Source organism: Acinonyx jubatus, chromosome A1 (assembly GCF_027475565.1).
Source record: "Acinonyx jubatus isolate Ajub_Pintada_27869175 chromosome A1, VMU_Ajub_asm_v1.0, whole genome shotgun sequence".
Classification (NCBI taxonomy): domain Eukaryota; kingdom Metazoa; phylum Chordata; class Mammalia; order Carnivora; family Felidae; genus Acinonyx; species Acinonyx jubatus.
Window position 1 is genome coordinate 28,541,353 of NC_069380.1, and position 27,512 is coordinate 28,568,864.

Consider the following 27,512-nt stretch of genomic DNA (forward strand, 5'->3'; position numbering starts at 1 on the left):
ATCATTAGAGCAGTGAGAGAGAATAAAGGGCTGCTCCACAGCTACATAGGGAACCTCACAGGAGTTATGTTGAGCCAGAGAAGCCAGACAGAAAAGAACACCTACTGTGTGATTCCATTTTTATGAAGTCCAAAGCCAGACAAACCTAATCCATGCTGATAGAAGTCAGAATAGGAGGTCACCTTTGGCAGGAGGAAAATAAATTCCAGAAGGAGCCCTGGGGGGCTGTGGACATACAGGTGGTTACATGGGGTGTTCACTTTTATTTTTTAATGTACATTTTATGTATTTTTTAAAAATTTTTTTTAACGTATATTTATTTTTGAGACAGAGACAGAGCATGAACAGGGGAGGGGCAGAGAGAGAGGGAGACACAGAATCTGAAACAGGCTGCAGGCTCTGAGCAGTCAGCACAGCGCCCGACACGGGGCTCGAACTCACGGACCGTGAGATCATGACCTGAGCCGAAGTCGAAGGCTTAACCGACCAAGCCACCCAGGCGCCCCTATTTTATGTATTTTGAGAGTGAGAGAGAGAGAAAGAATGAGAAGGCGTGTACAAGCAGGGTGGGGGCAGAGAGAGAGAGAGGGAGAGACAGAATCCCAAGCAGGCTCTGTGCCATCAGCACAGAGCCCGATGCGGGGCTCGAACTCACAAACCATGAGATCATGGCCTGAACCAAAATCAAGAGTCAGACACTTAACCAACTGAGCCACCCAGGCTCCCATGTTCACTTTTAAAGTTAATTGAGTTCTACATTTAAGAATCATATACTTTACTAAAAGTGTGTTAAAATTAAATTTTAAAAGCTGACCCCAGGGCACCCGGGTAGCTCAGCTGGTTAAGCGACTGACTCTTGATTTCAGCTCAGGTCATGATCTCGTGATTTGTGAGTCCGAACCCTGCATTGGGCTCCCTGCTGACAGTGCAGAGCCTGCTTGGGATTCTCTTTCTGTCTCCCTCTCTCTGGCCCTTCTCTCTTTCTCTCTCTCTTTCTCTCTCTCTCTCAAAATAAACTTAAAAAAAAAAAAAGCTGACCCCAAAAAAGAAGAAAGGGATAGCATATTAATTGGAAAAAGCATATTCCTTCCCTCACTCTCACCCCAAATTTTACTAAGTTTTTTTTTTCCTTCCATTGGCACACATAATGGAAATAGTCTTCAAGCTAGAGAGCACATTACAGGATGATAATCATATATAGGGAAAGAAGCAACATCGGCATAAGAAAATTAAGACCTAAAATCCCTTGGTTCTTACATGATGCTGAATCCAGACACAGCAGACAAACATAATATTCTAAGAGAAAAGTAAGCATTTTATAATTCTGTAGCCTCCCTACCAAGGGCATTAATAGATCTCCTAAAATGGACCCCCTTTTATCATTTTTATTAATTATTAGCAAAAAAATTCTGCAGTGATGTTGGACGAGTTATTTAACAAAACCTACTGAATCAAAAATTGCATTTTGTGGGGCTCCTGGGTGGCTCAGTCGGTTAAGCATCCGACTTCAGCTCAGGTCATGATCCCACAGTCCATGAGTTCAAGTCCCATGTCAGGCTCTGCGTGGACAGCTCAGAGCCTGGAGCCTGCTTCAGATTCTGTGTCTCCCCCTCTCTCTGCCCCACCCCTGCTCACATTCTCTCTCCCTAAAATTAAATAAAACATTTAAAAAATTTTTTAATTGCATTTGGTCAAGATCTGTAAGTTATTTGTATGCACATTAAAGTTTGAGAAGCCTTGCTTTCCATAACTTGCAAACTGGTCTCAAAGATAATATTTCATTAAAATATAAAGGAATTTTTTTAATCCTTTTGAGAAAAAAAGAACTCATTTTTGCTTATTTCAGATTATAAAACTCATGAGTTCATTATATGAAAATTAGAAAATATAGAAATTAAAAGGAGCGCCTGAGTGGCTCAGTAGGTTAAGCGTCCAACTTCAGCTCAGGTCATGATCTCACAGTCCATGAGTTCCAGCCCCACATCACACTCTGTGCTGACAGCTCAGAGCCTGGAGCCTGTTTCGGATTCTGTGTCTCCCTCTCTCTCTGCCCCTCCCTGCTCTTCTCTCTCTCTCTCTCTCTCTTTCTCTCTCTCAAAAATAAACATTAAAAAAAATAAAAGAAATTAAAGAAAACAGTTATCATCCATAACTTCACAACCCCAAAATAACCATGGCGATTAATGTTTTTTCTCCTGCATATTTTTCTTTGCATGTATATAATGTACATGCATACACAATTAAGATAATACTGTATAGACATGCTTTTCCATCATATGCTTATCACTTAACATTTCTTAGTGGTAACTTTCTGTCAGTAAATTTTTATTGAACACCAACTATGTATCAAGCAAGCACTGCTCTAGATGCTGCAGTTACATAAGGGCACTTATCCCATACACCTTACTTTCTAATGGAGCAGAGAGCTAATAGAGATAAAGAGATAATAATACATTTGTAAACAGTGATAAGAATGAAGAAAATAAAACAACGATGAGCTAAGAAGTGACACAATGGGTTTTTTTTACTTTTTTAATAACCTATGCTCATTATCTGAACCTCTTTGATTCCTTTAGGGTTGACATGTAACTTTTAGCCTTATCAAAAACTGTGATATTTGGTATATTTGATATGCTATTTGGTTAAGTTGAGAGTTCTATATTGTACTTAATTGAGTTACATATCACTGGAAATGTAACAGGTTCCCTTGAACTTCTTCAATGTCATTGCCTTGTCAATGTATTGATGAAAGTTTGAAAATCAAGACTAATGATAACAGTGGCACAGCTGTTACATTACATGCCACATAATCTTATTTCTGTTGTAATCCCATATTCCTCTTAACCCAGCTCTAGAATACAACCTCCATGTCACTTTGATGACAGCTAAGTATTGCTCCCGCATTCTCTAATATTTTTTGCAGTGCTTATTTTCCCAGTCTAGACTTGTCTGTGAAAGTCTGTCCTCATCTATGAAAGGCATTAGAAGCCAGTGCTCTGCAGAAGCAGTTTGGTATCTCCAAGAATCATAGAATCTCAGAATTGAAAGGTAGCTCAGTGCTCACCCCCAAACACATTTCCCAGCGTGAAGTATCCTGGAAACCTGAGGAATGATCCTACTCCAGACATCAGGAATGATGGGGAAGGGAAAATAGAAGCCAGGTCCCAATCGCTGTTGCAGGGGAGGGAGCCTAAGAAGGATAGCACTGTGTGGTCAAACTTGTCTGTCTGATTCATAGCCCACTGGGAAAGGATTCTAGAAGACTCTGTTCACCCCTTCCTCCTACCACCTATAGCTGTGTATCTCACAGAGTTGCATGAGCACGTTGAACTATACTCCAAGGAATCCCATTTTCCTATAAGATCATGGGGTTCTTACCAAGAACACACATTAGAAAAAAAACATAGTCCCGAGGGGCACATGTAAGATAATTCCTGGAATTAACTGCCCACCAAATGGTGGTGACTTTATGCTGCTTAGGACTTTCTCTCTCTTTGTTTCACATTCACATTAATATATTTGTATTCAAATGAGGGAATTTTGCCCTTGTTTGCAGCAAGGGTATCAGGAACAAGAAATTAATATTATATAGCCCTGCCTAGAGTAAAACTGTGTGGAGCTTCTTTGTGTAGTGGTTGGTCTATGCCTAAAGAAGCCTGCCTAAAGCTTGGCTTTGTATGTTCAATGACAGTACTGTCATACAGGCACTCACAATGAAACCGTGATGGAAGTATGCTTAAGTTAACGTGCACTTAGTTGTCCCTAACGTGTCTCACTTGATGATAATGGCGATGATGATGATGATGATACCAGCTGACATAGATTGCCAGGCTCTTTCTCAACCAATTCCATGTAGTATCACATTTACTCTTCACAATCACTCAAAGTAGGAACTAGTGTTTCTTTATTTTAGAGCTGAGGACACTGACATGCAGACAGGCTAAGTAACTTGCTTGAGGTCAGATATCTGAGCATGGGGAAGGGAGGATCGGAACCAGGCTATCTGACTCCAGAGCACATGATATTAACTACTATCATTTGCACACATAAAAATATTTCAGATATTCTTCCCACTTCTTTTTTTTTTCATTTACTTATTTTTTTAATTTACACCCAAGTTAGTTAGCATATAGTGCAAAAGGATTTTAGGAGTAGATTCCTTAATGCCCCTTACCCATTTAGCCAATTCCCCCTCCCACAGCCCCTCCAGTAACCCTCAGTTTGTTCTCCATATTTATGAGTCTCTTCTGTGTTGTCCCCCTCCCTGCTTTGGTATTATTTTTTTCTTCCCTTCCCTTATGTTCATCTATTTTGTATCTTAAAGTCCTCATGAGTGAAGTCATATGATATTTGTCTTTCTCTCACTAATTTCACTTAGCATATTACCCTCTAGTTCCATCCACATAGTTGCAAATGACAAGATTTTATTCTTTTTGATTGCTGAGTAATACTCCATTGTGTATATACGTGTGTGTATACACACACACACACACACACCACGTCTTCTTTATCCATTCATCTGTCGATGGACATTTGGGCTCCTTCCATACTTTGGCTATTGTCAATAGCATTGCTATAAACATTGGGGTGCATGTGCCCCTTCTAAACAGCACACCTATATCCCTTAGATAAATACCTAGTAGTGCAATTGCTGGGTCATAGGGTAGTTCGATATTTATTTATTTATTTATTTATTTATTTATTTATTTATTTGGTATTCTTCCCACTTCTTAATGTAAATAGAGTCCTTGGCTGTAATAAACCTATCTATGTCTTGATTGAGATATTGTCATTCTTTATTGTTTAACTACCTTCTCGGTCCACCTGGCATAGTTATAAGTTATTGTGGGAAAGTATTATGTGGAAATACCTTTGGGAAAGCAATTCAGAAGATTTCTGATCAGGGAGACATGGGGGACACAACATGTTCATGAACTATTGTTTTCAGCTGTTTCCACTTGCACGCTAAGTCACAGAGAGCTCAAGTATCAACTTCTCTTCTAAAAGGAAGAGTTCTGAAGATCGCATACTCTCTGCGCTTGCAGTCATTGTTAACAAGTTCAAGCTGATTATTTTGTTACCTAAGAAATCTGCTAGGTGTACCGTGACAGAAAATGCTTAAGAAATGCATCGCCACTACTACATTTCTGGATTTTGCACATCTCTCCAGAGGTCCATTTGCATACTGCTTTCCCATTCGTATGTGCGTTGAGTTCATGTTATCATTCCACGTGTTAAAACAATTAAAATTGACAAAATCTACACAGAGGGCATTCTTTGTCAGCAGAGCGGAGACCAGTCCATTTGTGAAACTGTGTTCATGCAGAACCATCACTTATTTAAAAAGATCCTGTGTGTGTTTCCTGTTTATCATGCAGAAAATGTGTCACGTACCCTGCAGAAGTAATTAAAATAAGGAGTTGTGTGTGTGCATGTCGTTGTAGGCTAAAGGTAAAGAAAGACAGTGGCTACGACACCAAGCTACGGGGGAACTAGATGATGCCAAGATCATCGATGGGCTCACTGGAGAAAAAGCCATCTACAAACGCCGGGGTGAGCTGGAACCACAAGTAAGTAATGGTGAACTAGTAGTCTCAGGTAAAGTTCAGTCTTCTTTACAGACAAATGCTTTCCAGAGTTGCCATCTTTATCAAAACACCATAAACCCTGAATATGGCAACCTGGTCTCCTGCCAGGGCCTCCCACCAGCAGAATCCACCAGAAGCTTGCAGCTGAGCAAGAGGCTGATGCTTGTCCCTGCAGATCAGCTCCCAGGACACAGAGCAGGGTGCCCCTGGGGGGAGGGGAAACTGAAGACACTCAGTGTCCATGAATCCTGGAGGCCTGTGCGAGTAAAAGCCCTGGAACACTCTTGGTGGTTTTCTGCTATCCTGTTACTTCAAAGATCTGTGCCCATCCCAAAACTGAAGAAAATTTTAGAAAATAAGAAATTCTCTCTTAAATAATTCCAATTGTAGCATGTAAAGCTTTAGACAGCCATAATATTAAAGTATTTGCAGTACCATGGCAAAAAAAAAAAAAAAAAAAGGCAGCAGTTGAAATACTGAGTCTCTTGGAGGGCCCCGTGACTTCCTGTATTCCTGAATAACCAAAATTGCTGAGTAGCCACTGAGAGCTGGGGGTGCAGTGACTGGTGGGGAAAAGCAGTCATTTACTCCATTTAAATGTTTATTCAGAGAGGATCTTTTGGTAATTTGGGCAGTACTCACTTCTGTGTCATTGGCATGAGTCAACAACTACTATCTATACTGACTCACTGCGGTCAACAAATGTGTTTAGATATATCTGAATTGTGAGTGGTCATGGAATCATATGTGGCTCTGTTCTTAATTTAGGAAGACACAAGTTTTTAAGAAATATACTGAATTCTGTCTGAAATCACTGCACTCCAATACCCACACAATCTTTTTGAAATTACTAATTCTGCTCATTAGCCTTCATACCTGACAGCAAGCATATAACAACAGAATAATCTAGAACTTTTCTTCTTCCTTTTTTCCTATAAGTAAAACCGACAAACGTACTTTTGTTTTTAATTCTGCAAATTGTCAGGCATGAGTCCACAATCAAACTGAAACTTAAAGGAGCTTTATGTTTTAATTGACAGTTGTTGCTAAATAGCAGTTAGATGCCACTTACATGCTTTAACTGCCAAGAAAAGGAAAGAGAAGTAGAAATGCAGTGACTGGAAGGAAGCAGAAACTGAAAGCTTGTAATGACAAAAGACACTGATGAAATATATTCCCTCTGTTCTTTGCCAGACGCCCTCTCACAGAACCTTGTTTTAGGAATCTAACATTTCTCACAGGCTATGTGGAAAATGATTTGCAGGACACTACATAAAAGGCACTAGCAGAATCAACGTGGCCTTCCAAAACAACTCAATCTTGCTAGTGTAACTGACTCCGAGGCATGACATGAAAATGACATGTTGGGGTTTGTATCTTTCCAGATTATTATTTTTAAGAATAACAGCCTCAGCAAGGCAGTTTTACTAGACTAGGTTAGGCCTTGGAAGGCCCATATTCTAAAGGAAAATCTCTCCCATATGGCCCCAGCACAAATGTGAAATTCCATCTACTGAAATACAGTCCTTTCCACCTGCCAGCACAGCCTCGAGCCACACCCAGCCTCCAGCTGATCTGCCTGCCTCATGGCCGGCACGCCGGGGCCGGCGTGGGACCCTCAGAACTCCAACCAGGGATGGTTTCCTGGTTCACGAGGCTTTTCTGTTGTTCCTCCCTCAGCTGGGCAGCCCCCAACAGAAACCCAAGCGCCTGCGCCTGGTGGTGGATGTGTCTGGCAGCATGTACCGCTTTAACGGGGTGGATGGCCGGCTGGAGCGTTCAATGGAGGCCGTGTGTATGGTCATGGAAGCCTTCGAGAACTACGAAGAGAAGTTCAAGGTATGGCATGAACTAAGGATGATGAGGGGCGTCACTGACCACTTATGCCCAAGGGTCATTCTGGGTTAGGGCACGGTGATGGAAAGGGGGATGCAGGCTCCACCGGAGTGAACAAAAATCTTCATCTCCTCATCAGCTCACTTATCAGCATGGAGGAAGAGAGCCTTTTGTTTCCTCTACCCTAACCATCAGAAAACGATAATACCAGAATTCAAAGAACCCATTATCAGAAGAAAGCACTGCACTTTGCCAGTGTGTGATGTTAGCCATAATGTTAGGGGCAATAAGCAGGCATTTAGAAATACCACAGATCGGGGCGCCTAGGTGGCTTGGTTGGTTAAGCGTCTGACTTCGGCTCAGGTCATGATCTCACGGTCTATGAGTTTGAGCCCTGTGTCGGGCTCTGTGCTGACTGCTCAGAGCCTGGAGCCTGTTTGAGATTCTGTGTCTCCCTCTCTCTCTGCCCCTCCCCTGTTCATGCTCTGTCTCTCTCTGTCTCAAAAATAAATAAACGTTAAAAAAAAAATTTTAGAAATACCACAGATCTCTTCCACAAATTTCTAGAACCGCCATCCTCATCCCAGTTTCCTCCACAGCCCATTCTTCCCCATCACCGAGCAGACAGCCTTCCCAAGGGTTGAGGACACCCTCAAAGAGCACTATTCTCAGCCTTGCTTTCCCTTTCCATGTGGGCGAAGATTAAACAGTAATAGATGACCCCCCACTGGGAATGAAGACAGCAACCCTGGGAGAAATGCAGTTGCCTGTTCCAACTGTGTCCATTTTGCTGCACCCTCCTTCAGAGGCCTGAGTGTGGAAAGGGGATCCCCTAGAGCCATGTGACTGCCCAAGTTGCCCATCGGTCCACTCTTAATCGGCCACAGGAGCACCTGCACTTCTGGCCCTTTAATAGAGCAAAAAACACAGTCACGTGCTGGGTAATTATTATCAAAAGTGCAGGGGGCAGAAATGGTATATGTGCAGACATGTATAGAGGGTGCTCAGTCTATCCATAGGTATTCTAGATCATATTCAGGATCCAACATGTCCTTCAGAAATAGGCAATCGTAGATCATTATTTAGCTTGACATCCCACGTAGAGGATTACTATCTGTGTATTACGGTCTCTATTATCTTTTTACTTTAAAGATCTGTGCCGGAATGCACAGCAAGCAATAGATCAATGTAACCCATCATTGCGTTTACTTCAAGCCCATTTTTGAGCTCCAACTCTCCCAGGGTCCCTTGCATGAAGCTCTGTGTGAGAGATTCCTTTTAGAATTAAGTGGCAGGAAAAGGCGCTTTGGTCAGGGAGTGCTGTGGGTTGCCAGGCTCTGTACAAGTTCAGGATACAAATACAAATAGGATGTAGACTTTCATGGTAGGGAGCAGCTTTGTTTCCCTCCCAGAGTGAAGAACAGGGTTGTGATTAGTGAAAACCATGGAACTGTTCAAGATTCCCTCTTGGTTTCCGTTGCCAGAAAGGTCAAAGCCAAAAATCAAAGACCACTCTGGCAGCTTTATGTCCTGTGGCTTGTGCACTAGTATTCAGCCTTTTCCTTCCCCTGACCCTCCCTCCCTTCAGATGTAAGTGTGTCTTCGTTTTAATTTTTTGTTTTTTTATGTTTTATGGGTCTCGGGGAAATATTTATTTTAAAATATTTTAGATCTTGTCTAGTAGCAGTTTGAGTATAATTCCTAAATCACTTGGACCATGGATGACCAGCGGATGGTTAAACATCTATCCATCACATCAGCATAAGTCTCATTGAATGTTTTGAAACCCTTGGGTTCTACTGATATTTGGATCAGCCCATCTGCCTCTTTTGTGAGTCTTGAAGGTCAGCGTTCCTTAGCTTCTTTTGAGTTATATGGAAATTGTGATCCATTATAGATGGTAACCAACATATCACTATTAAAATTGGTATACATACTCATATTATCTAGAATAAAATTTCCAGTTAGAGGATTTTTATACCTTTGAGAACAGAACCGCTCCAATAGGTGAGACTACTTCTTCTAAGTTTTTAGGAACATTTTTAGGAGGTAACCAAGAAATTGGTTGGCTCAGCTCCCCAGGACTGTGTAAAGAATTAGACAGAAGGTAGAAGGTGGCAAAGCTAATACGGAAATCTGAGAACCGTTCCAACAGCCTGCAGGTGGATGATGTGACTATCAGGAAGCGTGTTGAATATTTCATTTCATCTCACACAACGGAGTGCACAGAGAGATTGGTATTTCTCCAGTTCTCACTGTTAAAAGGCTGGCATTTGGGACAACATTAATGAGACTGGACATGTCACACCAAAAAGAAACAATATCAAGGAAAATCAGCATTTCACAAGCTGTTGTTTTGTTTTGTTTCTTATTGACAGTTATAACCCAATTGTGGCCATATAAGTGGATTTTAATAAAATTACAAACATAAATTGAGCACTTGCTAAGAGGATAGCACTCTGCTAGGTACAGAGTTCCCTGTCATCCTTGAGTTTATAGCCTAGTGAGGGAGACACATAAAAAGTACCAATTCTGATAGAATATGCAATGAGAGATGTGCAGTAACAGAGGCACATAGAAAGCATGCTCATCTCCAGACATCCCACTTCAGCGCATATTTTGCTCATAGTCTCGAATTCCCACAATAGTGTAAATAATTTCCTCAGTCTTTATTAGTAAAACCACAGATATATTGAGAAGATAACCATGGTAATATATGACTAACAAATCCAGTCAATATTTAGAGCAAGAAATTATAGCAAGACACCAAGATAAGATAAGCTTTATTCAAGGTTTGAAGTATCTTTATTGTTTTTTTTATGCTATTAGATTCTTAATTTTTTTAATATTTTATTTTATTTTTTGAGAGACAGAGCACAAGCAGGGGAGGGGCACAGAGAGAAGGAGACACAGAATCTGAAGCAGGCTCCAGGCTCTGAGCTGTCAGCACAGAGCCTGATGCAGGACTTGAACCCATGAATACGAGATCATGACCTGAGCCTAAGTCAGACACTCTACTGACTGAGCCACCCAGGTGCCCCTATGCTATTAGATTCTTAATAGCACTTTTATGAAATGGATTTTGTGCATTTTCTTGTACTTCTAAACATACTCCCTACCTTCACTGTAGTTCCTTTAGAACTTTTTTAAGAGCATAGAAAGTCTCCACTGCATTAAAATCTTTCCAAGAAAAGACATCAAGATTTCACGAAACAAGCTCTGTGAGGAAAAATGGCATTTGGGCGAGTATCTCGAGGGCTGGGGAGGGACAGGAGACGGGGAGAGCATAGGAGTCCTGCTCCTGCAAATTCATTACCATGTCCATGGACTTCAGAATTCACAAGTCACTACTCAGTCTCCCCAGTCCTCAGACAGGAAACTGAGACCCAGGAACATTAAGGACTTTTCCCAAAGTCAGAAGGCTGTTGGAGACAGGACTCCTCTCCTGTTTGTTATTCCCTTTTGGTATTTTGATTTGTTTTTAAAATTTCCCCTTTTTATCCCAACTTTTTTATTCTGAAAAAATTGAAACCTACAGAAAAGTTGAAAGAGAAGTAAAATGAACACCCATATGCCTCTACTTAGATTCGCCAAATGTTAATATTTTCCCTTGTTTGCTTTATGTTTCTCTCTAAATATATACTGTCTTCCTTCTTCTAAATCATTTAAAAATAAATCATAATGCTTTACTTCTAAATATTTTATTATGCTTCTCCTAACAGTAAGGACATTCTCTAGCACAACCTCAATACCATTATCACATCTAAAAATATTATCAGTAATTTCATAATATCTTCTAGTCTCCAGTCCAAATTCACTTTTCCCAACTATCTCAAAGGTGTCTTTTTTTAAATGAAGTAATTAACATACAGGGTTATATTGGTTCCAGGTGTACAATATAATGATTCAACAGCTCCATGTACTACTCAGTGCTTACCACAGGAAGTGTCTCTTCTAATTGGTTTTCCCCCCCGCAATCCAGGATCCAAAATCCACACTTCATTTTTGGTTGTAATGTCTTGTTAGCCTCTTTTCACCCAGAGCGGCCACGTCACATCCACTGCCACTACCATCTTTGTTTGTCCTGATGCTTGCTCTTGAGAGTTCAGAACAGTTGTTCTGCAGAACGTCCTTTATTCTGGATTCATCTGGCTATTTCCTCATGGTGCCACTTACCTTATCCCAACATTCTGTATGTTTCCAGAACTCCCGACAGCTTCTCCCCTGCACTGGGTGCACTGGAAACTTTGTATAATCTTCTCACCACCCTGCCAACATGTCTGAGTTTAGAGTGGCCACTGGCCACCCAGTCTCTGCTGGGGTCTCTCCAGCCTCCTTTGTAGAGCATATGAAAAAAGTGGGGTGGAGCCACCTGACATTCTGTGAGAGCGTTGGGGTAAATGTGTAGAAGGTTCAAAAAGGAGCGAAAGTGAAGCCCTCTACATAAGCCTCTGACCCCTCTCAGCTCCCACTTACCCCTCCGGTGTGGACTTTTTTGTGGTGTCTTCTCAGAGATATTTGATGCGTGTACATCAAATGGCAGCATTCCATTCACTGTGTTCTGTATCTGTACACCATCTGGTCACGTCCAACTCACTCTATCTGTGCTTTCATTTTCCCATTTGTGAGAGACGCATAAGGACTAGGAATAACTAATGAAAGTATGTAATTTTCTCAGCAAACATAAAATGATGCATGAACAAATGACAGTTTTAGGAGTTCCTAGTGAAAAATTTATATTCCGTAGCCCAGGATGGCATCGCATGTGGTATCTTTAGGAATTCGGCAATGTGCTCGGAGTCTTCCTGCTCCGCAGTTCCAGATGGCTTCTAGCATGGTCTTCTTGCAGTTGGATCCCTCCTTTGTAAAGGTGTCTAATCTGTATTTGCTTTGAAACCTTCAGAAGCCACCGACCTGGCCCAGTGATCTGGACTCTTCCCCGAAACCTCTCTTTTGGCATCTGTGTTGTATCTTGTTTGGCTTGGGCTCAGCTCCCAGGCTCTGGGTCATTACAGTCCAGGTCCAGGAGGCTCATTTGGAGTCAGCCTCCACTTTCTGTTCCATCCTAGCATGAGCCATGCCAAACCACAGGGACCCTTGAGTAAGAATTACTGAGAAGAAAAGGTAATTCAGTGGCAGGACACATTTCAAAGCCATCTGGAGTTTTTAAAGTTTCTCATAATTGGTCTACCAATAGAATTCAGTTATTCTCAGAAACAGCATATATACTCTGGTCTCTTAAGATGAAAGTGACATTATTTGCTAATAATCATCATAAACTCCTCTAGTCTTATAAGCAGCAAAATTTTTAATGTTCACAGAGCACTGAAACACGGGAGTGAAAAGTGGAATGGTAACTGTTGTGCGAACCGTTTTATTTCAGTCAAGAAACATTTTTTCCTTTATCTCATGCTTTCTTGTTTGTTCCTTGTGATTTCTGCAAGCCCATGGGAATGTTTTACTAAAACCCTAAAGTAGACCTCCTTTTCAAAAGCTCTTCATGCCTTTATTTTTTTTCTTCAAAGCACTCCATAACATCAAGAGTTAGGTGACTGTCTGTCCACTGAGCACTCAAGTGGCGAGTCCAGAAAAGAGACAGATTTATTTAGTTTTTGAGAAATGGGACTTTGAAAAGTAGTGCTCAATTTTTTCTTTCTTTTTTTTTTTTTTTTTTTTTTTTTGGTGGAGAATAACTCCTATTTTAAGGCCATGGTTTCCTAACAGTGTAACTAGGAATGCTTGAAGGGTGTTGGGGGTTTGATGATGAGCAGACAGGACTTTTTACCCTTTCCCCTTCCATTTCCAATTAAACCAAAACAATTCCATTTATATTAATTTTGTGTGATGTTTCATAATCTGGGCTTTTGTGCAGTGTTTCCATTGGAGAAAGACCTTCACTAGAGCCAGTACTGGATTGTTATTTCTTGTAGACTCTGAGAGCTTTCATTTTAGAAAAGACTTCATCAATCCTCAGGTAGATTTAGGTGATTCATTCCTTTGACAAGAGAAAGCAAGGCACAGATTTTCCTATGAGAAGTGAAGCAGACTTTTCCAGTCTGTTTCACCATTGACTTTTCATAGAACCTTAGGAGCAGGAATGGTCTTGGCAATTATTTTCACCAACTTCTTTGTTTTACAAATGAGAAAAATCAGGATCCAGAGAGGTAACATGCTTTGCTCAAGGGCACACAGCTACACTGTAAAAAAAAAACAACAGGACTTCTGACTCCTACTTCCGGGCCCTTTCTTAAGAAGTTGATGTTTTATCCCCGTTTTTTTGCAACCATTTTACTTCTGCCCAGTCAGTATTTTTACAATGCTGTAATTCAGAAGCAAATGTACCATTTACATAAAAGACTCTATCTTTTCCTTCCCTTAGCACTTCATCGTCCAAGTGAGGTATAGTAGGCATAACTTTTCTCAAAGATATCTTGGTCAGAAAGGCTGGGTTAATTCTCAGAAGGATGTGAAAAGATATGATTCACAAAACTAGCACCTGCTGGGAAGATTCCTTCTATCAAAAACTTAGCTCTGTGTCTGTAATTAACCTTTTCCCCATGCCTCAGGAATGTTTCACACATTTAGAAATTGAAACCATTTATCTTATCAGGCTTAGGCTTTGAAAAAACTCTTCTTGGTACATGGAGATAAGACCCAAGAAAGGGGTACAGAGTTCTCTGAATCCATTCACAGTGAAACAAGAATTCAGAATTGACCCAGTTGTTGCTATGGAAGTACTGGCCAAAGAGACTGGGGAGGGGGATAGGGAATGATTATTTCTCTACAGAATCAGAGCACCTGGGTTTGGCTTCCACTACATCTCTGAGCTTAGGAAAGGCTGTTGACCTCTCCAAGCATTAATTTCTTCATTTGTAAAAAGAGGTAAATAATTCCCACCACAAAGCTTGTGAAGAGAATCAAGATGAGTTGAGACATGAAGAACTGTACAAACATTGACATTATACTCATTAAATGTATTGTCCTATACTTTCAGTGACCCTGTGAGGTTAGATAAAACAGAGATTATTCCTATTTGCCAGAGAGGTTAAGTGACTTCTAAGCATATAATGTTAGAGGTCATTTAAACCAGCATTATTTACAAGACAGAAACAAGATTTACAAAAGTTAAGTGACTTGTACTCGGTCAAAGAGGTTGTTAATATCAGAGCTAAGCCTAGAATCCTTGACCTTCAGAACATTATTTTTTGGTTAAGTTTATGTATTTTGAGAGAGAGCAAGAGAGAGGGGGAGAGAAAGAATCCTAAGCAGGCTCCATGCGGTCATCACAGAGCACAACTCAGGGTTCGAACTCTTGAACCGAGCCATGGGATCATAACCTGAGCCGAGGTCAAGAGTTGGCTACTTCACCAACTGAGCCACCTAGGTGCCCCAGAACAGTATTCTTTTTACGTTGACTTCTAAGATACAAAGAAAGGTTAGCTAGCTACTACTATAGCTTATCGGCTCACTAACACCTTAGGGGTTCTGTTGGCACTTTCCCTTGACCCTTTTGATCACATATTCATCTTCTAATCCTTTGCTGCCCACTGTCAGTGGTGCCACCTTAGAATGGTGTACTTGGATTTGTAGTAGATTAAAATTTCACACATCATCAGTCTTCAGAAATAGCCTCAGACAATTGTCTCATACCTAGTTATAATGTGGATGCATAATAAAGCATAGCCTTTCCTAACTAGCAGATGATTATCCTTCCCCACAGAAATCTAAACATAAGTCTCACTTGTTAAAAAAAAAAAAAACACCAATAGCTCTTTGTTCTAAGCAGACATTTCTTTGCAACCTAACTATCACAAATCAGCCTTCTTATTTCCTAATACATCTTTGTGTCTTAGACTGAAACTCAGCATTCGTTTTCATTTGTAAGACCTTTCTCTAAGTGAATGAGATTTTCAAAAGAAAATATAGCAAAGGGGCATTTAAACAAGTTTCCAAAGCAAAGAAGTATTAAAATTGATCTTCTCTAGTCAAAGTTTTTCTTACTACTGTGGTTTATTATTTATGTTTATGCTGCAATGCAAGACCCCACAAGGACTTATGGGAGGCCGTGAGAAGTGGTCATTTTCGTGACCATAAAATTTTGAGCTGCTCAAAAAAGTTATGATCTGAATGTTAGGTGGTTTGGTAATGACAGTGAGGCTCTTGTTTAGTGACTTTGTGATTCCTCCACAGATGCATGCTTGAGACCCTGTCAAGTCTGATTTGACGGTGGTCACAGCAGAAACGAACCAGACTGGGTGAACAGTAGGATTAAGTATCAGAGAATGGAAAAGAAGGAGTTTATGTACCTTTTTTCCTTTAGCCCAGCCCGTTTTGAGGATTAGCAAATCTCTGCCTGTAAAACGTGTTGGGATCCTTGGATAGCAGATACTAGATAATTATGACATAGAAATATTGTTTTTAATGGAAGCTTACACTGATCTACAGTAACACCAGGGAATGTTCCACACTTGGATGTGCTTTGGATTCCTCTCAAGCATTTTATTTACTTTGGGCACAGAATAATCCCCAAGCCTGTCTGAAAAATGAAAACCAGAGCCTGCAAACCATTTTATAAGCCTCATCCTGTCCCTTAGGTGTGTCTTCTCAGCCTTTGCAATGCTAACCAGGCACAGACAAAGGCAGATCGTTCTGCAAATAGAACTTCCCTTACTACAAATAAAGAAAGGAAGGAGGAAAAGGAAAAAACAGAAGGAAGAAAGGGAAGAAGGGAGGGAGAAGAAAGGCAGACCGGCAACTTACCTTTCTCTCACTTGTATGAAAAAGTATAGTACGTTTTGTTCTCCTGGACAAATAAAGTGGTTGGTAGGTAGGTAGGTAAATCAGTCCAGGGAATGATAGTTGGATAGTAACTAAAAAGTTCCCAAAGCCTGTAATCAGCCAGTATCTGTTTTTGAGAAAGAGCTCATTTGACTGCTATTTGTGTAATAATCAACTTTTTTCCTCACAGTAACCAGTTACGTCAACCCTGTGAGCAGACCATATGGTCAAAGACGTATTCATATAGTCTCATCCATGGTCATCTGATTAGTAAGAATTTACATCTCCAGTTAAAGGGAAGGAAAAAGCTTAATACATTTATAGCCCTCTTGCCTGAGCCAAAAAGGAGAAACCTACTTCTGTTTCAAGGAACTGATCTTATCCCCTCCTGTGTAAGATCCTGTTTAACAGATTACTTCACCAGCCCCGTAACGAAAGCAGTCTGCCTGGCACCTTCTCAGGAGAACTTTATTCTTGGCTTAAAATAATTCCTGCCGTGACCATTGTCAACTGAGACATGATAGGGCCTCGAGCATGCTTCATGGAGGAATCCAACAGGCTTTCTCCATACCAGCCCCAGCACTGAACACGTGGGTGACCTTAGACATCTACTGAAGCCAGTACTTTACTAGTTGCCATTGGCAAGAGCTGTACAGCTTTTAGGATTCAAATTCTGTTACCTTTTCATTAGATGGATAACAAACTATCCAAGGAGATTTTTTTTTCACATATGGAATTTATTACATCCTCTTAAAAAGCATTTATTATCAAGCCTTTTTATTGTATTGGTAAATTTCCCTTACAATTCTTTTGTATCGCCTTTTGCATAAATTAAAAAATCTGAAAACCACACCCAAGATCTCACTCTGGTCCTCCCCTAACCATGTCCCTCCCATGAGGTAAAGAGCCTATGGGGCCAAGGGGGTATACTCGGTTAAAGCCAGTTTCTGGATCATGTTCCCAGTTTATGGGCTCCCCAAGAAACCTCTGATGACCCCCCAAGCCTGCTTCCTATGTGGTCCCCTTTCTTATGCCCATCTTCATAGGGCAGACTGGCCGATGGTGTAAACACCCAGGTCTGAGGTATGGCCAAGGGGCAACTGTAGGAAGGAATATGATGGCTGGGTGTCCATACATATGTATGTGAGGCGCCTCATGGAAATGGGACAGAGCCGACTGTAGCAAGCCAGGGGCCGGTGCTGCCCACACCATTCTGTTCTTGCACAGAACTTCAAGGACTCCTAGCTCTCCAGGTCGTTATAATCTGTATTTACTTATCAAAGGAGGACAGAATATATTTTATTTAACAATTTATATCCTGATTTACAGGTTTTAAATATTTAGGCATCTTACATCGGCCTTCATTTGTACACTTGTCCCTTCCAATTACACACTTATCTCTTCTGTCCATTCCCATTCTTTCTGCTCGTTTTCAGTCTCAGAAAAAGGAGTGTCCTCCTTCCTTCTCCAGACTAGACACTCTGACTCTGACCACGATCTCCTTCCCGACTGCCTCCTCTCTGCCACCTGTAACATGCCCAGACACCTCCCCCCCAACACCCCTCTAGATGCTGTTCCATTTCACTTTTTATCCCACAGACTTTTCACTAATCTTGTCCCCACAAAGGTGTCTGTTGATTCTGAGGCCCAGAGGTCACTAGTCCCCATTCTCTGGGATGGCTGACGTTAGTGTGATTCAGCACACTTGCACAACCACTTCCGGAGACCCTGCACACAGATTCCCCAGGGCCATCTGCTTATCCTGCTTTGGCAAGTGCTGTCTCCCCTGTCTTCCCCACTCAGCTCTGTGTCCTTCCACCCACCAAAGAGGATACTTTTCAAAGTTCAGGTGAAGGGTTCCTCTGCTCTTCTCTGTCTCTGCATTTGCCCTTGGCAGTCATGTGTCCCTCCTGGGCGGGGACAGCCACATCTCTGACTCCATGAAATACATTTCTACTCTGATACCTCCCTGGATGCATAATTTCAGCACATCCAAAATGGAACTGATCTTCTGCAAATAACCCAGCTTCTCTCCTGGCTCCCTATCATTGCATAAAAATTATTTTAACAGAAATTCTTCCACTTCTTTTCATTTTAAATACAATGGTTTTGGTTACTGTATGGGCTTTTTGGTCAGCCAGCTTGGGCTAACCACCATTTATCACATGGTGGCTATGGGGGGCAGAGGGGGGGGAGGCGGGGAAAATGTATTCCAGCTTCCAAGCAGCTTATTTGCAAAAGAATGTAGCCCACATGGGAAAGGAAAGCTTCTTATTGCCCCAACATGATTGCATTTTTGCCATAAACACACCAGGCACACTCACAGATACTAAAATTTGAAGATGAATAAGATATGGCCTCAAAGAGCTCAACAGTTAAAAAGAAATAGACATGAAAAGAAGTAAGTGCATTCCCCTACAATACCTAGAGTCATGTTTTGCACATGGTTGGTGCTCAAAAGATAGCTGTTGATTGATGGGCAGTTGGTGAATAGAAAGCAGTGATTCTAAAGCATTTTGTCTCTCAGTAGTATTCCAAATAGTCCTGAAAATCTTTTGCCCCAGGCCCACACTCAGAGTTTTCTTTCCAGATGCCCCAATTGCCCAGATACCCTAACATCTATTCTAACTTTCACATTAGAATCACAAAAATTCTTAGAGGGACATGGAAGGGGAGAAGGGAATTGGGGAGCAAACCCCAATAGTTAGAACCACCTTGCTCCAGTTATGGTTGCTTCAGGTCCCAAACTTCTTTCCAGATTCCATTCAAATGCTGCACCCCACACCCAGCTCTAGTTTTCTCATGTGCACTGTGAGATAGAGAAATAGAAAGGTAGTTCCTAAATTTTAAAAATACATGTCATACACTGAAGTAGAAAAGCAGAGGGGCATCTGGGTGGCTCAGTTGGTTAAGCATCTAACTTCAGCTCAGGTCATGATCTCATGGTCCATGAGTTCGAGCCCCATGTAGGGCTCTGTGCTGATTGCTCCAAGCCTGGAGCCTGCTTTGGATTCTGTGTTTCCTTCTCTCTCTCTGCCCCTTCCCCTCTTGTTCAATCTCTCCCTGTCTCTCTCTCTGTCTCTCTCTCAAAATAAATAAACATTAAAAAATGTTTTTTAATTAAAAAAATAAAGTATGGGAATGCACACTGGTGCAGCCACTCTGGAAAACAGTATGGAGGTTCCTCAAAAAACTAAAAATAGAACTACCCTACGACCCAGCAATTGCACTACTAGGCATTTATCCAAGGGATACAGGTGTGCTGTTTCGAAGGGACACATGCACCCCCATGTTTATAGCAGCACTATCAACAATAGCCAAAGTATGGAAAGAGCCCAAATGTCCATCGATAGGTGAATGGATAAAGAAGATGTGGTATATATATACAATGGAGTATTACTTGGCAATCAAAAAGAATGAAATCTTGCCATTTGCAACTACGTGGATGGAACTGGAGGGTATTATGCTAAGTGAAATTAGTCAGAGAAAGACAAAAATCATATGACTTCACCCATATGAGGACTTTAAGAGACAAAACAGAGGAACATAAGGGAAGGGAAACAAAACTAATATGAAAACAGGGAGGGGGACAAAACAGAAGAGACTCATAAATATGGAGAACAAACTGAGAGTTACTGGAAAGGTTGTGGGAGAGGGGATGGGCTAAATGGGTAAGGGGCACTAAGGAATCTACTCCTGAAATCATTGTTGCACTATATGCTAACTAATTTGGATGTAAATTTTAAAAAATTTACATAAATTTTTTTTATTTTATTTAAAATTTTTATTTTATTTAAAATTTTTGTAATTTTAAAAAAATAAATAAAGTAGAAAAGCAGATTATAAAACAATGTTATCCATTGCAGTTAGAAGTTATGTTGATGTAGATGTGTGTGTGTGTGAATGTGCAACCTTTTTCACATGTAGTGAGAGGAAATAAAAGCCTCAGAACTTCTACAAAACTTTGAGAGATGTTAGCTTTGAATATGGGATTGTGACTAATTTTTACTTTCTTTTTTGTGCTTTACTGTAATTTCGATGGTGAATACATTTCACTTTGTGTGTTCAAAAAAAAAAAGTTTATGTATTAGTTTTCTACTGCTGTGTAACCAATTACTGCATACATAGCCTCTCAAAGCAATACCCATTTACTAGGTCTTAGTTCTATAGTTTAGGGGTCTAGGAAGGCTCAGCTGGGTTCTCTGGTTAGGGTCTCATAAGGCTGAAATTGCGATCTGAGCCAGACTGGACTCTTACCTAGAGGCTCTGCTTCCAAGCCTATTTGGATTTGGGCAGAATTCAGTCCCTTGTGGTCATAGGACTGAGGTGCCTGTTTTGATGTTGGCTATCAGCCAGGGTCCCTCCTAGATGCCACTCTCAAGGCCTCACCCCGTAGTCACCTCCATCTCAGCCACAGATAATTCCCACATGTCACATCCCCCCAGACTTCAAGTCTCTCTGTCTTCCCCTTCTACTACATCCAGAAAAACTCTGCTTTTTAGGGCTCATGTGATTAAATTGGGCCCACCCAGGTAATCTCCCTTTTGATTAACTCAGAGTCACCTGATTAGCGGCCTTACATCTGCAACATCCCCTTTGCCACATAACATAATCACAAGTAAACATCCTACCCTATTCACAGGTCCTGCTCACACTTAAGGGGAGAGGATTATGCAGGCCATGTATGCCAATGGGCAGGAATCTTGGGGGCCACCTTGGTACTCTGCCTACCACAGTGTGTGTGTGTATGTGTGTGATTTTTTTTTTAACTCTCCCCTGATGGTTAAGAATGGAAGTCTTGGTAGCCCATGAAGCCCCCATCATACTTTCTCCCTCCTGCTAGGGCAGAAATCACATGAGGATGAGCCAGAAATGAAGGAGCCTGGAATTTGTCTGCCTTTGTTGATAAGCACACATCCATCTCTCTGGACTTCTCCATGGCCATCTGTTGAGCAATTGTGTATGGTGGCAGACCAAAGATTTGGAGGTCGAAAGGTCTGATGACAATTCTCTAGTGGGCAGAGGCTTCTAACTCTGATTCTCTTATCTATAGTATGACATCGCTGGACACTCTGGAGATGGCTACAACATTGGTCTGGTTCCAATTAACAAAATCCCCAAGGACAATAAGCAAAGACTAGAAATTCTGAAGGTAAATACGTTAAATCACCTCTATATTGTGAAAACTTCCACCAGATTAGGTAAAGTATCTTCTGATGACTGGAAAGATTCACTGAAGCAGCAACAGATACAGGAAAGAAAAAGACTTTCTGTTTTACAAGCATTCAAGCCTTAAACTGAGAAAACACTCCTGGTGCCTAAAATCCTCTTCTCCACACCACAAATTTTAAACTCTGTATGTAGAGTACATATTTTTAGTGTACTCAATATTATGTCAGGATTCCACAGCCTGAGTCCCCCTCCTATATCCTATACAGTTCTTCTCAGTCCCTAAGTATTTCAGTAAAAGGAAAAGAATGACCCCTTTCAGCGTACTCTCCCAGTTTTATGTACCTCGTAGTATTTTCTAATGATAACTTCAGTTTCACATACTCAGATCTACAATAGAAACACACACACCTTATGAGGTTAAAGTAAATGTCCTCCATTGCTATTGTTGTAAGTACAGTGTTTAGTGTTACAACTTTGTTTATTAGAAATTCAGCCCATTTCTCATTTTTCTCTTGTGTCACATCCATTCACAGGTCTTGCCCACATTTAAGGGGAAAGGACTATGCAGGCTGTGTTTACCAGGGGCAGGAATCTTGGGGGCCACCTTGGAATTCTGCCTACCACAGCGTGCGTGTGTGATACCAAGTTTTATGTTTTCTTACATTTTCTCACTTTAAATGGCAGCTTGAGTTTGAGGAGTAAGTGCCAACTGGGAGAATTTGGGAACATTTCATGTTTCTAACAAAAGTCTTAACCGCATACAAATATCACATGTACTGTTGTCACTCTGAGGTGCAAATGAAATAGAACTTGCTCAGAGATTTCTTATTCACATGGAATAATTGGTATTTGTGCATTCTCATGGTCAATAGAAAAACCATTATGTTGGCTTAAAAAGTTTCTCACCTGTGGCTTTTGTGCGACATCTCTTACCTCCAGACAATGCATGCCCATGCTCAATTCTGCATGAGTGGGGACCACACGTTAGAGGGGACAGAACATGCCATCAAGGAAATTGTCAAAGAAGAAGCTGACGAGTACTTTGTCATCGTCTTAAGTGACGCAAACCTGTCACGATATGGAATACATCCTGCCAAGTTTGCCCAAATCCTGACAAGCAACCCTCAAGTAAATGCTTTTGCCATTTTCATTGGATCTTTAGGTGATCAAGCAACCAGGTAAGGGTCTCCTCGGGATACAGCAAAGGACAGGTATAGGGACCTACCTGGCGCATGCCATTTCACGGGATTGGCATCAGGAGGGGCAGTGGAAGAGAAAAAGGAGGAATGGCCGGTAGGATTGCTGCTGTCATGGAGCTGTTAGTCCAGCTGGAAGGATATAATGCTCCGGCTTATGTTTGGATGAGCAGTAATCATTTGAAATTAACAGTTTTCCATTGTGTGTTTAGACCAACAATAGGATAGTTAACAAATTGATTTGTCCACAAATAAATTAGACAGTATTTTATATGTTTTCACTTAACATCAAGGTCTCAAGCTCAGTTCTTTTTTTTTGTTTGTTTAATTTTTTTTTCAACGTTCATTTATTTTTGGGACAGAGAGAGACAGAGCATGAACGGGCGAGGGGCAGAGAGAGAGGGAGACACAGAATCGGAAACAGGCTCCAGGCTCTGAGCCATCAGCCCAGAGCCTGACGCGGGGCTCGAACTCACGGACCGCGAGATCGTGACCTGGCTGAAGTCGGACGCTTAACCGACTGTGCCACCCAGGCGCCCCGCAAGCTCAGTTCTAATCAGTTCATGTTCAAATCATATTCAAAGTTAGCAAACCTCTATTTTCCCAGCATAAGAGATTGCGTATATGTATGTGTGTGTCTATAAAACCTGTATATAAATAATATATAAAATACACACACATACACATACATATAGCGAGACATATACATAAATATACATGGACAGACATACATGGATATAGATACATAGATTGTAGATAAATATCACTTCTTAAATATCTCCCTTTGTATGTGTGTATATCCCTTTTTACTGGGGGGACAAGCAGGTAAAGCACTTGGAGACAATGTAAGAGAGTATATGTGGTAAAATTCTACACTGAACATGCTAAATATTTAGTAGAGAAGGTGTGGTCAGATAACAAATACCATTGTGGATGAGCTAAAAGGAGAGATCTGGAAACACTTTCATTTCTCAAATATACTAATGTTTATTCTTTTGAATTATAAACAGAAAGAACTTCTGATTTTTCTTTGCTTGAAATATTTGTATGAGGCAGAAAACACAAATGAAAGTATATTTTCCCCACCCCCAAAAATAAATTTCCTGCCTCGAATGCATACCTTTTTATTATTCCTGTCTCTTACCTGTCATACTCTGAAGTATAGAGTCCTGTATAGACTACGAAATGCTTTAGTGTCCAAAGAGCTGGCATCTTTTCCTATTCCCTTCGCCTTGCTGCAGGATCACCAAGTGAGGTTAAGAACAGCCTGAATATCATGTAATTACAGTCACTTTATTACAACTGACTTTGCATTCTTCCCAGTTTTATGCGTTAGCCTCTTCTAGAACTTCCATGTCCTCGAATGCAAACCGTGCCTTTTCTACCCAGATTTCCTTCAGGACCAGCCCAGTATTTAGCAGACGGCAAGTTCAACAAATACTGGTTGAGCTGAAATAGCTATTTTGTCTTTCTAGTGAACAGATCCTGCTTGAATACTTAAGAAAGTACAATAATACCCTTGTGGTTTCCTAGGGAAATGGTCCAACATCCACTGGCAAAAGATACGTTGCAGAATTAGCTGGTCTACCAGGCATGCCAAATGTATGATACTACACAGGATGGTTGACTTTTATTAAATGTCATTCCAAAACCAAACTTTGTTGGCACAGTGAAAGAAGGCGTTCTTTTGGATAGAACTGTGTCTTGTCCTTTCATTGCTTTCAAAAAATGGCCCTTTGTTCCAGATGATAAATTGCCATTTAAAAAAATTATCATTAGCCTGTATAACCTTGGTGTCATCAAAGCTGCAATTGCATAAGTCAGAGTGTACTTCATGCTGTATAATGTGAGGCAAAAAAGAACGAGAGAGCAGGGAAAGAAAGAAAGAACCACCCGGGGTTTGGCCAGGCAGCATTTTTCGGCGCCTGTTTTCTAAGGCAGGAAAAACACTTAGAAGTACAGCGTATGGATTTGCTGGACCTAGGTGAGCCAATCTCAAATGCGTCCCTAGCGTTCTGTTCTGCCAAGGGAATACTAGAAAGTGACCGTAATAAAAGGAAGGAAATTTCTTCTTTTCAAATTAACTGATTTTCTCACCGAAAAGACCTTTCTCTGGGTTCACTGCTTTCAGTGTGCCTCGCTCTGTTTTGTTGCTTTTCCAAGCCTTTCACTGCCCAGTGACAGCCAGTTCAATTGCCGGCAGGGGCAAGGTATTAGAAAGTAAAAACTTCTTTTCCTAAGAAACCATCGGGACACTGTGGTTTGTGGGGGCAGGAGATAGAAGGGGAGCCTCGATTTGCAATGGTAATTTTCTCTCCCCTTCCATCCTGGCAGGCTTCAGAGAACTTTACCAGCTGGCCGGTCTTTCGTTGCCATGGATACCAAGGACATCCCTCAGATTTTACAACAGATCTTCACCTCCACCATGTTGTCCACTGTTTAAGACGTGCCCTTCGTCACCCTGGTGACCCCAGGAGTTGAAATAAGATAGGGATAAAGAGTACTCTGAAGAAAAGAAGACATCTATAAAGGGAACCTGCGCAATGACTGGATAATTCTGGCATTCCTGGGTCCTCCTGCACTTGCTCAGCAATCCGAATTCAGGAAAGCAGCCAGAGGGAGGTTTGTGCATGGAAACCGACAACTGTTGATGGGTTCACAGGGAAGTGAGTTGACCGGCATTTTATAAAAGGTCAGGGTTAAAGGAAAGTGGTTTGACAACTGTGGTACTTGGTTTATATCTAGAAACCTGAAGGAAAGAGAATTCCTTGCTTTTGCCTTAACATCTGGTCACCTGAGGTAACAGAAGCGACCCCATCAAACTAAGCTTTAGTTGCCGTATTCCGACGTTGAGTTACAAGTCTGTGCAAACCCACCCAACCTGCTCCTATCCAGTAATTATGTGTATTTTCTTCTCCACTCTTGGTTGCCCAGAAGACAATGATTTTATAGTATGTAACTCACTGGAAAGCTTTCTAACAGACATATTTTATAAACAGTTAGGTTTTTTTCAATAATTCCATTCTCTTGGCGAAAGCCAAAAGGAATCAAAAGATCCCTGCATTGCTATCTTTCCCACCTGACTTTTTAAAGACTCTTTAAATAATAAAGAGCAAACCTCCCATTTTCCATGCTGCCAGCATGGAAGGATAAAGGATGTCTTGCCTTGAACTTCCTGTTTCCTCTTGTTCTTCCAGTACTTCTCACAAGTCTCACGTATTTTGGTGTCCAAAATGTAATGTTCAAAACAACAAACACTTATGTTTTTACTTAAAGCAAAGTAAAAACAAGGCGGTATGTTTGAATTGAATGATAACTGGAGATCTCTTTAGCTGTGTGTGTGTGTGTGTGTGTGTGTGTGTGTGTGTGTGTGTATGTATATATGCTTTTTTTTGTCAAGACTCCTCTTTTCTTTCAAAGTGCACTTCATTCCCACCTACTCTTGGGCTGACCTTTATTTACCAACAGGCTCATTGTCCCTTTGTTTAAAATCAAATGCCACAGCCAAAGTCAGGGTCTGTGCAAGCACCTAAGAAGCTAGAGATGCAAAGTCAAAATTGCAGGGGGCACCAGTGTGTGCGTGCTTTCTTGTCATGAGTTGGAAAAACTAGTCTTGTTAATGAGGTTACCCTGTTTACCCATATGTAATGGAATTATACAGATCTGTTTCTTTTTAATCAATTGTAGAGAAGAAAAGGTATCACCCATTTGTTCCACCACCCTCGATTCCCTATCAGTTGTCAAAGAAATAAAAGTAATTAGATTTCCAGTGCAATCCTGCCCAATGAGTTTGCATAGCTTCTCTTATTTTTCCGGCCAGATACTTGCTCTGTGTACTGAATCATCCAGCCATGCAGTTTCAATCCAACGAGTACCTTTAAAAATGTAATTGCATTAACAACAGTAATAATAACAACAACAGCAGCCGGTAGCACTTACCAATTATTACCACATACCAGGTATGTATGCTAAACGATTTCATGTATCATTCCATTCAATCCTCACAAAGATGCATGTAAAATAGAAGCATTTTTTTTTCTTTTTTTTATCTCATGTTACAGATGAGGAAAGTAAGTCACTTCCCAATACCGGACTACTGACCATTCATACTTTTACATCTTCCTTGATAAATAAGGAAACTGAGGTGTAGGGAAGTTCAAGAAAACGGGCCTCAGTCACGGGCAGGCAGGGGCGAAGCTGGGCTGTGCTGGCCTCCCTCGTGATGTACTCGAGCTCTCGTTGCCTTGACTCCTTTCTCTTCTTGCAACCTGACCACAGTTCACAGAGCTGTCTTCCTCTCCCTGGGACTCAGAAGCTACCTGCACACATCCGGGCACTCAGAGGAGGTTTTGGGGAGCAAGGACACAAGACACTGCTGGAGGGACATCTCTGACCAGCTCTTCCTGGGCTCAGCAGCAAACTGAGGAAGTGCCCGTTCAAGTGGCAGCTTAACCCCTAGGAGTGCCCCTCTGAGGACAGTCACAGCCCCCCAAAGGCTTTGGACCAGAATCCAAGAATCATTAACACAATGGCCATGTAACAAATCCTGCCTGTGCCCTGATTACCTGAGTGAGCAGAGGCCAGTTTTCCTTCACATGGGAAGAATGTTCTCCTGTAATTTAATTCACCTCTCCTCACTGGCCAGACATCCTTGCAATTGTTATTTAAAACAAACAAACAAACGTGTAACCCCTGACTTTGCTTTTTTGTAAAAGGGAGAGATGATGGGGTGGGGGGAGGGGGGTGGCCCAGAGACGAGATGAGAAGGGTTTATTTTCACTTCTTAGAATACCTAAGAAGTTTGTGCCTTTATTATGAAATGTACTTAATTGTAGGCCACTTCGTGCTGTTCCCAGGCCCTTCTTGGGGCCAAGACATTATAATAAATGCATTGTTTGCCCCAGGGAGGGAGCTCCACTGAAAGGCATCTAAACCAGCTTGT

General features: G+C 41.3%; 1 protein-coding gene and 1 long non-coding RNA gene across 2 annotated transcripts in view; both read left to right on the plus strand.

Moving 5' to 3' along the window:
- VWA8 (von Willebrand factor A domain containing 8) overlaps positions 1-25,279 on the plus strand; it is a 359,065-nt gene extending 333,786 nt beyond the window's left edge. The window contains exons 41-45 of the mRNA XM_027064910.2: positions 5,445-5,570; positions 7,269-7,427; positions 21,256-21,354; positions 22,314-22,552; positions 24,905-25,279. Of these exons, the coding sequence (XP_026920711.2) occupies positions 5,445-5,570; positions 7,269-7,427; positions 21,256-21,354; positions 22,314-22,552; positions 24,905-25,013 (732 nt within the window). The 3' untranslated portion in view covers positions 25,014-25,279. The remainder of the gene's footprint in view (positions 1-5,444; positions 5,571-7,268; positions 7,428-21,255; positions 21,355-22,313; positions 22,553-24,904) is intronic.
- Positions 25,280-25,949: 670 nt separating this feature from the next.
- LOC113601028 (uncharacterized) lies at positions 25,950-27,253 on the plus strand. Its single transcript, XR_003422158.2, has 2 exons — positions 25,950-26,529; positions 26,632-27,253. It is a non-coding gene; the product is annotated as an uncharacterized LOC113601028 (long non-coding RNA).
- Positions 27,254-27,512: the final 259 nt, after the last annotated feature.